Source organism: Pygoscelis adeliae, unplaced genomic scaffold, assembly GCF_000699105.1.
Source record: "Pygoscelis adeliae isolate BGI_AS28 unplaced genomic scaffold, ASM69910v1 Scaffold240, whole genome shotgun sequence".
Lineage (NCBI taxonomy): Eukaryota > Metazoa > Chordata > Aves > Sphenisciformes > Spheniscidae > Pygoscelis > Pygoscelis adeliae.
Window position 1 is genome coordinate 905,227 of NW_008824050.1, and position 12,112 is coordinate 917,338.

The 12,112-nt window shown below is 42.4% G+C and overlaps 1 protein-coding gene across 1 annotated transcript in view; it reads right to left on the reverse strand.

Annotated features, from left to right (window-relative positions):
* LPHN3 (latrophilin 3) overlaps positions 1–9,461 on the reverse strand; it is a 331,880-nt gene extending 322,419 nt beyond the window's left edge. The window contains exon 1 of the mRNA XM_009333609.1: positions 9,344–9,461. Coding sequence (XP_009331884.1) covers positions 9,344–9,398 — 55 coding nt within the window. The 5' untranslated portion in view covers positions 9,399–9,461. The remainder of the gene's footprint in view (positions 1–9,343) is intronic.
* Between the last annotated feature and the right edge of the window lie 2,651 nt (positions 9,462–12,112).

The window sequence follows — 12,112 nt, forward strand, 5'->3', positions numbered from 1 at the left end:
TGAGTTTACGGTATGCATACAATACTGCACTGTAAATAAAACCCAACCAGCCTAGTCCTACACTCTCTGCAATGGGCAGATTGCAGCATCAGTGTGGTGTTGGTTAAAAACCTATTGAGCATCCCACAGCTTGGAGCAGATTCATGAGAGAACAGAGATGGTCCTGCCAGGCACTGGGAGGGATATTCAGGGGAGGGTGCCCAGCACCAATTTCCTGGAATCGGGGAAATTCAAAGTGGGGAAAAGCTTCTGAACTCTCCGTGCTTTTAATTTCTTCCCTTCCCAGAGCATCTTTCCCAGATGAGTTGCTCATTGAGCAGCAGGAGATCTCTTCCAAATTCAAATAAAACCACATTACCAAACAACATAACCAATTCAAGAAATCATGATCACTAAAGGAACCAACCGAACAACAGTGAAATGTGCCATGGGGTAATAAACATCAGATGGCTCTAGGATTCATTTAACATGACTGTGGAGTTGACAAAATGGATGTTAGAGATGACTTCTAGGCAATCACCAGTTTCATTTGCAGTAAAAAGCTTCTGCTTGCTGTTCTTGCTCGGCCAAGGGTGCTCTTCCTAACAGAGGAAACCAGCAGATTTGCCCAGAACTTGTGGGAGCAGGTTAGCAGCAACTGAGGAGGCAGTGCGAGAATGGAGGTGGCCATAATTCATTCCCTCACTCTCACTGTTTTCTCATTTAAGCTTAAAGTACTTCAACATGCCCAGCTTATATGGATGAGAGAACAAGGGCCAGACAATCCTTGGAAGTATTTTTTTTTTCTCTCCAACTTCAATGGTTTAAGCTTAGCTGAAGTTATTAGGAAAAGAAACAGGAGTGACATCCCATCTGTGGGCATATTCACATCCAGAAAAGAGATGTTACAGCTGCATGGGAAGGATGGGCACATGAAGCTTTTGCGCTTTCAAAACCTGGCCATGGCTCCCCACCTGCATTGCTGAGAATGGTGGCTCTGCCCTAGCACTATGCAGCTACTTTGGCTGTGAAGCTGTCTTCAGGTCCTGCACTTCACCAAGTATTGGGGAAAAGATGCACAGCCTCATCCATCAAACCCCTCTACACAGCCCAGAACAGCAGGCTCTCTCCAATCCCTGGTAGCTTCCTGACACCTTCACCACATAATGCTAAACTTCTAGATACAGCTTTTAACAAAGTATTAGGTAGGATTAGCAATTAGCCAAATAGATCTTCATTTTCCCACTCAGGTAATAATGCAATAGGTGAAAGCAAACAAGGAATGGGTAGGCAATCATCTCCCCTATTCACTGGGATGAGGAAAGGGAAGTTGCCCACTTCTGCTCCTTTACCCACTACTGCACCAGCCTTGTTCAACCTCGGCTTGCCCCACACCAGTCCCTTTGGAGTACCCTGCATGTCCTGGAAGACAGGGGACAAGCTGTCTTCTCACATGCAGAGATAGCTGCAGATGTGAAAATATTCCTGGTGCTCCACGGTACCTCTAGGTATTGTCTAAGGGACACCTGTACCCGTATTAGTCGGCTTTGACACACTACATTTTTCAGTCCTGGTCGCTTAGGATTATTAACTCCAAAAGGATATATAAAAAGATTATTCTGAAGTGTTTATTTGGAAAACTCAGGCAGTTTTTTTCATTTGGTTGATTGGTTTGGTTTTTTTTAAAGTATTTACATCTAAAGCCAAACCGTACTAATCATACCACAGACACTTACTGCTTACATGGAAAATTATCATGTTTTTTCATTGGGCTGCTATAATATTCCTAAACTCCAGATACCCACCAAAAGTGAAACAGCCCTGGCTCCATGCATACTCTGATCAGCTAGAAGTTGCTAAGAGCATGAGTAAAACTTATTCAGAGAGTAAGTCCCTTGGAAGATCCCACTTTTAATGGCTATCCTTACTTATTCGGCGCTTAGCTATGACAAGGACTAGTCAGGGACAGGGCTAGCTAATAGTGCTTGCTAGCCAGGGACTACTGAAGGAGAGACACACCAGGATCAATGTGGATGAATAAACTCAACATCCTCCTGAATCCCAAGAGACAGAGACAGCCAGGCACTGCACCAGAGATCCTGTCATCTCAGTGAACCATGTGCCAAGTGCATGGCTGCTCTTCATTCACTTCTTTAAAAACAATTCATTGGGAAGAGGGTTTTATCCTGGTAACCCTTAAGCAACCTTAACTGCATGAGCTTTGCCTTTTGTCTTCAACAAAAAAGAAGAGTATTAAAGGTTTGTAGAAAGACAAAGAGAAAGAAATATTGAGAAAGATTTTTAAGGCATTCATCGCCCTTTTGTTTTTCGTCTCCAGTACCAACCAAGCCACTTTCCAGGTTGGGTTATTTTTCCCAACATGCAGCAGAGCAGGCATACCAGCCTGGTCCCTCCGGTGCTCTTCCACACTGCCGCAGACAACCCGCAGACAACTCTATTCACTCAGCACTTGCTAGGACCGAAAACAAACGCGCCGGCTGTAATAAGAATGTCTGACATGCGCATTTGCATAGCCTGAACTGGAAAAAGATTAGATGGCTCAAGAGACTGGTTGTGAGCTAAGGTTTCCAGATCAAATCAAGACCAGGTCAGGAACAAATAAACCTAGTCATCTCACTTAGCAACTGCTTGGCAGCTGATATGAAATGAATAGTTACGAGTTAGATCATTTTTTAGACAGCAGATGTCTGCACCACAACACCTATTCATTACCTAGGGTTAATAACTGCACAAATAGGATTCAACAAAACTCCTCATCTCCCAAAGCTACTTACCCCTCTTTGTGACAAGATCTGTGTTGTACTTTTCAATTCTGTTTTTTAAAAAGTAACTTTTCCTAAAGAAGTTCACTAACAAAAACATTTTTATAATCACAGTAAAATATAATGGGAATTAAATTATGGTACAATAATTCACACTTAGCTGCACAGAGGCCATTTGGCCTTCATCTTTGTGCCTGAATGTGCAGGGCGTGAATTACTACACTGTAATTCACATACTGTCACGTCTCACGGCTTAATTAACGCTACAGAAAAAATCAGAGCGCACAGAGTTGGCCACTAGAGATCAGAAACTAGTCTTGTCAGGAAACGGTTACAAATGAAACAAGCATCGGAGGTCATAGGCCTGCAGGGCAACACAACTCCCCCCTTCCTATTGCTGTGAGAGTAAGCACATTTTCTACTGCTTCAGAAAGAAACCCACGTGCCTGCTGCTGTATGTCATATGTGTTAAGAAGCCTGTAGGAAAGCATGACTTCCACACATTAATTTGGGCCCTAGTCACCAGCCGCCTTCTATAGTTCAAATCCTGTAGCTCCAGCTTCATTGCAACTAGAGCTGTGCTAATAGCTAAGGGTTGCATGTCCCATGGAAAGCGTGCTTTGATACAAATGGCAAGTGAAAATAGTACAAGATCTTGTTTCCCTCCATAACGCAGGAAGATGCTATGAGCAGACACACTTGCCAAACACTGAAGAAAAAAAACCACTACCAGAAAATCCCCTTAAAATCTCCTTCCTTATTTAGTGTGAAATTTAGACATGAAAGAAGTGGGTCCACACACAGACCTCTGCATTACTTAATGGCTTAAGTGAGAATTAAATGGTGTATAGAGTCTTTGCAAGGTTGAATTTCACCCTCTATCAGCTTATAGATTGGTCAGTCATCAGATGGGGAACTTAATACTCCCGATTTTAGTACACTGCTGCTAATGAAAGCACTGTAGTAAACGCATAGAACAGCCACCCCTTTTATCAGGAAAAGCCTTCCTTGATCACTTGTTCCACTACAGAAAAGGTGGCATGGCTGCAGGTAATACAAATTGTCAAGAATAGCAAATATTATAAATATTTCAAGGATTATTAATCTTTTAAAACAATGAAGTTAGGCAGAAGCCTGGAAGTCAACTTGGCTATTTCACAACTAATAAAACGTCTCTTGTATTTCATTTTGACTGTATAAAAAGTATTGTAGTAAAAGGCAATTATCCACCATTCACTAGCTAACATAACAGTTGTACAACTATAAAAGAAACACAGTATGTATTTTAAGCAGTGACAGTATTTCCACTGTATTAAAATAGTAGTGAGGCAAACGTTCAGCTCACATTAAACAGCACTCTGTCACTGAGGACCAGCTTGCTAGCATCATGTATTCCCCCAAGAAAGATAATGCTGCTTGTATTAACAGAATCATTGTCACCAGGCAACTACCAGTGCTATTCAGTAATAAATATTTCCCCTGTTCCCACAGAAACTGGCTCGGCATTTGGATCTGCTAATGCCTAGAGAGATCACCTTGACCTTTGAGCACCATCTTCTCACAAAGATGCAGCCGTCCCTCACCATGGTTGTCTCCCAGAAACATCAGCAAGATAGTGCAGAAGCACAGAGAGTCAGAACAGGACAGCAGACGAGGCTCTCCTCCTTGCAGCAGCAATGGCTTGAAAGGACTTCAAATTTCATTTTCTACTCTGCAAATGATAAATTAGTTCAGCCCCATCTCGAACTAATTCTCATACGGAGAGACAAGATGGCATCTGTCCCTAAATGCAGGAAGGTCACTTTATAGCTATGCCACAACTCTGCATAAATAAATTCTTGGAAGCAACTTGTTTTTTTGGAAGTCCAGAGTTGGGCCAGCAGCAACTATAGCCCTGCCAGTTTGGTGCTGTCAACTGTCAGTAGTAGGCCTTAACCTTCATAACAATACCAGGCTCCAGGACTTGTCAGGCTTTGTCTGAACTAGAACCTATATTAGCTTAAACTTAGCTCTATCTCCAAAGTTATTTAAGAAACCTTTGCTGCATCTGCATCTTGCTCTAGGATCAGATGATTCTCATCTAGCCTGTCCTAGCTGTAATAGCAAAACTGCTCCAATGTCAGATACCTGTTGTTTCTCCTGTAATTTCAGCCAGGTTTTGGTTATATTATTGCCTAACTTGTTCTGACTTCAGAACTTGCTTAGCTTTGGGCAAGCATGTGGTTCTAGCCCCAAAATCACATTGTATATGGAGAAAAAGATTAAGAAACCTAAGTAATCGCAGCAATGACTAACTCACTCCATGGATCATCAGGAGGGAACAGCCTGCAACCCATTAACAAATACAGGGTGAAAACATAAAAAATAACACCATGCAGCTGCAAGACCAAGGAGGAACCAACCCTCACAACTGACACACCACACTTCGCCCAAGCAGGAACCAGGATGCTGACAGCTCACTCTCATGACACAACTGCAGGGCAAGAGCTTAGCATCAGAGGAAACAGGCAGATTGCCATGCCTGTTGATTTTATTGCATTTGTAATGGCCTCCAACAGAAACTGGGCAATTTGGATTATTGCTTTAATCTGAATAATAATACGTAGTTGTCCTATTTTGGATTAGACTGTTAAAGCATTAGAGTGACAGCAATAAAAAAATAATCATTCTTCGCTACCCATCATGAAATTACGCACACCACACAATCCTTAAAAAAAAAAAAAAATTCAGATAAATAATAATAAAACAATCTGGTGGGATGACAAAGATCTTTGCATTCAACAGGCCTTCAGTTCTTTTCCAAAGCCTAAAATAAGTTACTTGTCTGGAGACATGCAAAATTTCACCCCACAGCGATCACTATGGTATCCTTCCTATTCAGAGCACCATGCTGTTCTGAATCTTTTTATTTCTAGTATTATTTTTGTCCAACAGTCTGGAAGTTTTAAATCTCAACTCTGAGCCACACATGAGCATGACAGCAATGTGACAGAGCAGGTGTACGTCTCTCCAAGCTCGCAAACTGAGCTGCTGCCTGTCATGTCCGTCTCATTTCGGGTGAACTTTGACAGTGTTTGTTTGTGGGTAAAGAGAAATCTGCTTTGTTTGGGGTCACGGGGAGGAAGGCTGAGGAAGATGAGAACAGCTGCTCATTCCAGAAAATGCCTCTGGGAAATCCACCTGTTACAGGCAAAGAGGATCAATTTGCTCAGGTGTACATGGGGGGACGCAAACCAAGGAACACTTTCCTGGGGGTTCAGGCCTTGGGATGCTTTGGGAAAAAGCTTCTAAACAGGGGCAAAAAGGAGGCAGGGGTGCAAAAGTCCTGTCCATAGCAGAGCAAAGGATGACAAAGCCTTTCTTTTTGTTGTTGTTGCTGATGGGGTTTTTGGGTTTTTTGTTTGTTTGTTTGTTTTTTATTCCCTGGTATTGTTGCTTTCTATCTTGGATAATTCTCTAATTCCGTATAACAGGTTTAGTTTTATCCAACAGATGGATTTAGAGGCCTTGCCGGAGCTTAGAAGAGGGGATAGCTTTCTGGGGGCTTCCACACTGGTCCAAGTTGTGTTGTCTATGCAAGTTGTAAGCTATTTTCCATTCAAGTGAAGGGCAACAGTAAAGAAAGCATCCACTACTCAAATCTGCTATTATCTCAAGTATTTCACAGTTTCAGGTTTTTGTGAGCTATGATTCAGAGCAGTCCGAGCAAAACTAGACAGTACAGTGCCTGTGCGTTTAGGATACAGCAGATTAACATCATCACCGAGAAACTGCAAGAATTCATGACTTTTCCCCCTTTCATTATTTCTACAGCTTATCAACAAGATGACATTGTACCAGGGCAGTATCCTGGAAGATTACTTTTCATCTTGCAGATCACTGAAGTCATACACCCTTTGACTCCACACCTGCCATCACAACCCAAGACACACAATATACTCCAAGAAATGAGATAGCTAAAAAAAAAGCCCCCTCTAAAAAACCAAAACAACCAAAAGAAAAAAAAAAACACAACAAATTTATGAGATCACTGGCCTAAGAAATCTGTCTATAATGTAGCTACCACTACAGATGAAGGGGCTGTATCAGGAAACTCAAAAAGGGAATGAGATGCAGCAAGGTCAGTCTGCAAAAGTAGTTTGTATCAACTCCAGCAATCAGTACAGGACAGGAGTCATTCCAGCCCATGAAACAGGAACTCAAATGCTTGAGTCCTGTTAAACATAAAATATGAAAGCTTTCTGCATGCAGTGAAAGGGGATTATTAAAAGGGAGGGGAAAAAAAGCAGGGCTTAATTGGACTATTTTTATACACAAGGTGAGGCTGTGGCATGCGTTTAAACACACATATACTGTCTTCAGGCTAGCAGGAACCTCTGCATTGATACCAGCTTGCCATTCACTTTAGGCAACCTTCTGCAGGTGCTTGCAGGGAGAGGGGCAGCAAGGGAGAGCACCTGAAAGCCATCAGATAGTCAGTCTCTGATTTCAAAGCCTTGGAAGCCCCATCAGGCTATTTATTCCAATCTTTGATACAACTCTGATTTTTATGCGCATGTCTTTCAGTCCCCATGGGAGACTGGATGGGTTTGACTGCCCAGTGCTAGGTGATACCGAACATACTCATCGAACATTGTATCATACAGCTAAACTGCAGTCTTCTCCCTTCCTTTAGTGTCAGGAATGTATCACCCTTGAACAACCAGACACACGCTCAGTACCTGCTTCCTCCAAGAAAGGCAACAGGCCAACGTTTTGAGATGGCAGCTGCATCCTGGCCAATCTTAGAGATCAAAACAGGGAGAACCAAACCAAGTCCTTTGGCCTTCACTCTCCACTGTTCAAAGGTGGCTGTGAGCCTCTTCCACACTTTCACTAGCGATTTATAGGGATGAGATAACACATGTGTGTTGGTTAGATGCGCGGTGGTCAGATTTACCACCACTGACTGCTACAAAAACCACAGCAGCCACCCTGTACATTTACTTTGTAGAAGAACATAAAGGGTAGAAATATTTCAAAGCACCTAATTTCTGCATCTCTGATGTTTGCTCATCTGTAGAACAATACGACTCCTAGGATACTTGTGACATTTTCATTTACTGTGACTATCAGGCAGGATTTTCCAGCTACAGTGGCATTGTGAATTTAAAACAGAACTGCCAGGGGCATATTTGAATTGTTAATTGCTTTAACTGTTAATATTGTTTAATTATAAAGTTACAAAACATTTACCATTTAACTTTCCTGGAGAAGAATGGAGAGCACCTTTCCTAATAGCTCTTTCATTCCACCCCAACTGGTTGCCTCAGTTTAAATATTCATTCTAATTTTCAAGTCAGCAAGGAGTTTTGCTTGAAGAACAATAGTACAGATAACCTTTGTGCCCAAAGGTGTTATAAGTGATATGAGCAGACAGGTTGTGCTCTATAAATAGATATGTTCAGCCAATTACATGTATTTCATTTTTAACCTCCTCCTTCGCTGTAAAATTTTGCTCTAGTGTCTTAGCACATACACAGTGCATGTAAAACACAAAAAGTTCGATGAATATTTTAAAAGCAGGGGCCCACAGCCTACATACAGGGAGTCATGTTATTTACAAACATGCTCCCACTGACCTGTAATTAAAATGAGATCCTTGGTGGAGCTCACCTTCCATTTAGGCATCAGGAAAATCAGGCAGCCAGATTTTCCAAGTCTCTGCTCTAAGCATTTAGCAACCATCACTGCAAATAGGAGCTCCTGAACCCTTTAGGACTTATGAAATCTGGCAACTTACTTCTGGGGCCTACATTTGGGTTTCTCATATCAAAAAAAACCCAACCCCCGGCCTCAAAATCTTACTCCAAAGTATTAAACGTGTCAGATTTCACTTAACATTTTCCTCGCTAATAAAAAGATCAAATTTTTCTGCTAGAGCTCATACATCCCTGCAGCACAGCAGCTGTGCCTGACGCTACTAGCTCAGTTCTCAGATGCAGCCTGGCTGTGCAGCATGGTGCTACACCTAATGACTCCACATTGCCGGGTGAGTTACACAGCATGCCAGGCTAAGGCAACTACACTGGTTTTCGTTCTTCTTGGCTCAGGTTCACTAAGATTATAGAAGCCTCCGTCTTTCAGCAGAGCACGGAAACATCCACTGCAATGGTTGAAATCACAGTCTAACATGATGGTGAGTAAGATCCCACCCTGGAGCTGTGGCTAAAGGGGGACATGCAGCCCCTTACTGAGCAGTATTCACAGAAGGGAAATTCATTTCCATGCAGAGGCCAGGAGAGACAATCCCAGTGACACAGAGCCAACAGGATAGGTTTAGGCATGAGGAAGGAAGTCTGCCTTAACATAGCAGCTAAACTCAATAACAGAAATCTTTATGTGTGACCAGAGTTCTTTGTTTCAGGACTTAACTAGTCATAATGTAGCCTGGGAATTCAAAGACCTGAGGTGGAAGTGGGGAGAGAAATCAACATCCTGGAAAAAAACACACCATTAGGTAAAAGATGTAGGCAAAGTCCTCGCTATTTTCTATTCTCTCTTCTCTTCCCACAGGCAAATGTATACCATCTCTCACTCACCATGGGCTAACGGTGTTAAGAGCATTGTGAAGAACAGCAGCTGTGATGACCACATGACTGTGAAGGAGGGCTTGAAAGTATCCCAGCAAACGAGGGTTCAAACAAAACAAGGTGAGTGTCCTCCTGCACTCGCTTCCAACACTTCAACTGTTGGCCTTCAATTCACATCCGAAAAGGGGGAAAAAACCAATCAAAAATAATAATAATAATAATAAAAATAAAAAAAATCCCACAGCCAGTATCCAGAGTCTGAGACCTACAAATGAGAAAGGAAAAAAAATGTAGTTAGTAAAACAATAAGATAGGTGCTTTCAATCAAGTCTTGCTGTGTTTCTTTGCTGCCAACAGCTGTAAAGGCAAATGTGTCTGCCTCCCCTCCCGCCCCACCCGGCCCTTCAGATGTAGGCACATTCCTACGTACAATAGGAATTAAAAAAACTTGTCCCTGTGCAGAGAGACAGTTTGTACATCACTAATGCTCTCCTTTCTCTCTCAAAACAGGGCTTAAGGCAGCAGTTTTGAACAATGATGCCCACGGATCCAGAGAGTCTACAGACTTGAAAGTTGACTAGAAAAAGACAAGTTCATATGTATTGCATTGTATCTATGCACATGGGACTTCTAAAACAGGCTGCAACTCTCCTGAAAACGTTTGGGTGTCTATGAATCACAAGCCAACAGAAATTCCAGAGCTAAAATGGGCTTAACTTGTGCCTAGGCTCTGTGCTGATCTCTTAAACAGAATTAAGTTTCCACCCCAGCCACTTCTTTTCCACCCAAACCCCTCGAATACAGGGGTGCCAAAGAGTAAATGCAGGCTCCTGAAAGAGCGCATTTGCCAGCATGCTGGCAAGTCAACAAACTGCCGACAAGAGAGGTCACTTTGCTACTTGGTCTAGGCCATACCTGTGAGCACACACGGGAAGCACAGTGCTTTAGGAGAAAATGCAACTCAGTTGTGACAGAGCTGCACTCCCTGGTCTGCCTCCCCCTCCCCTTCAAACAGAAACCTTTTTTCAATATATGTAAACACATCCACACCAGCTCGGCTGGTCCCAGTGTAAGGCATAAGACACCCAGACAACAATCCCGCTTTCTCTTTAACCTCCTGTGCAGTATGTAATGCAGGTGGACACGCTGACCAAAAATTATGCATTATCTATTCAAACATCTGCTATATATCCTGAATGACTTGGGCAGAAACTGAGCCCAGTGCTTCCCCAGGTAGCCGGGCATTGCACTCTTCTTTTCTGCTAAGACCTTTCACTCCCTTTTGCGTTTCTCCCATGGCTCCGCTGCTGAGGCTGACACCAAAGTACCAGGCAGTGGGATCAGTAATATGGTTTGGGAGTATGTCTGCTGACAATATGCCTAAAAGCCTCTTTATCTCCCCGTTTGAGGTGTCCTGTAGGGCTTTTAATCACTGAATCTGGACCAGGCTTTGAACCCAAGTAAAGCCTAAAAGTCACCCTTACCCTATAGCTATCTTCTATGGCGACTGCCAGTGACTCAGTCACTCACTCCTAGTCAAGCTCTGTAGTTATTCATTGTGTCTCATCCATCCCACACGCTTACAGGAAGGCACGGGGAAATCCGAATCCATGCTTGAATAGGAACATTTGCTAAGTATTCCAGCTTCCCATCATTTTAATCTCTCAGGAAGGGGCTAGATGGCCACAGTGACTCAAACCTGACAGGAAAAACACAACTGTACAGAGTTAAACCATGGCATCAGTTTGAGATTAGCTCCCCACTGACTTTGAAATGATGATAAAATATGAGGAATTGAAAAGTACTTTGCATATCTGTTTTGAACTCCTTAGACTCTGCAGCCTTCACAGCACTGGTCTAATTAAAAATCTCTCCAAAAAATCTCTGATCAACAGAAGTTATTCTTCTCTGAGCAAAGAAGCTGTTTTTGCCAACTTTTGTTCTTACCCAAAACCCAATTTGAGCCAAAAAGCTATATGAAAAACTGTGCTGCATGCCATTGTGATGTGGGTATATTTCTGAAACTCTGGCATGACAAAGTGGCCTTTGTTTTGCCTCCTATCTTTCCTGATCAACTAAATCAAACCCCACATTGTTCAGAACCAAAGTCTATAAGGAAGCTGCATTTTTTTCTGATAAATATATCTGCTTGCACTGCCAAGATTTTATTCTCCCACTCCACTCTCCTCCCCAGTCTATCCCTGCAATTTGTTCACTCAAATGTAGCATTTAGTTTCCAAAGCTTTTTCTCAGCTCTGTAACTGGGGTGACTAAAAAGCCCAAGGTCAATATGCAGTCAAGTGGCTTCTTTATAGACAACCTAGAAATTAAAACTTTCCTGGAGCTGGGACTAATCAGAATGGTCACTGATAACATTTAAAGCCTGTTTTCCAAAGGGGAACAAGTCTCACAAATACTTTAAAAAATACATTCTAAACAGCGATCAAGTCTTCCATTTATATTTTAGGAGGCTACCACTACACATCAAACTACACCACTGGCCATTATTTATGCATGCTTTTTCTACAGCATCCTCTGTAAAGTTTTAAATGTGAGAAGCTTTTTGTGCTACAAAATTGAAAAGGCATACAGAGATGGGGGAAAGCTATCCAAGCTCAGGTACACTTCCCTGAAGCTAAAGCTTAGCCAGGCAGTGAAGGAGTGAAGGCTTGTTTTCTGATTTTTATTTGTTTAAGCTGAATCAAGTTCTGGATAATCTAAACCTGTTAGAAAGAGATAACATTGTGGTGCAGTAAAAGGTTTTTGGGTGTAAACTGA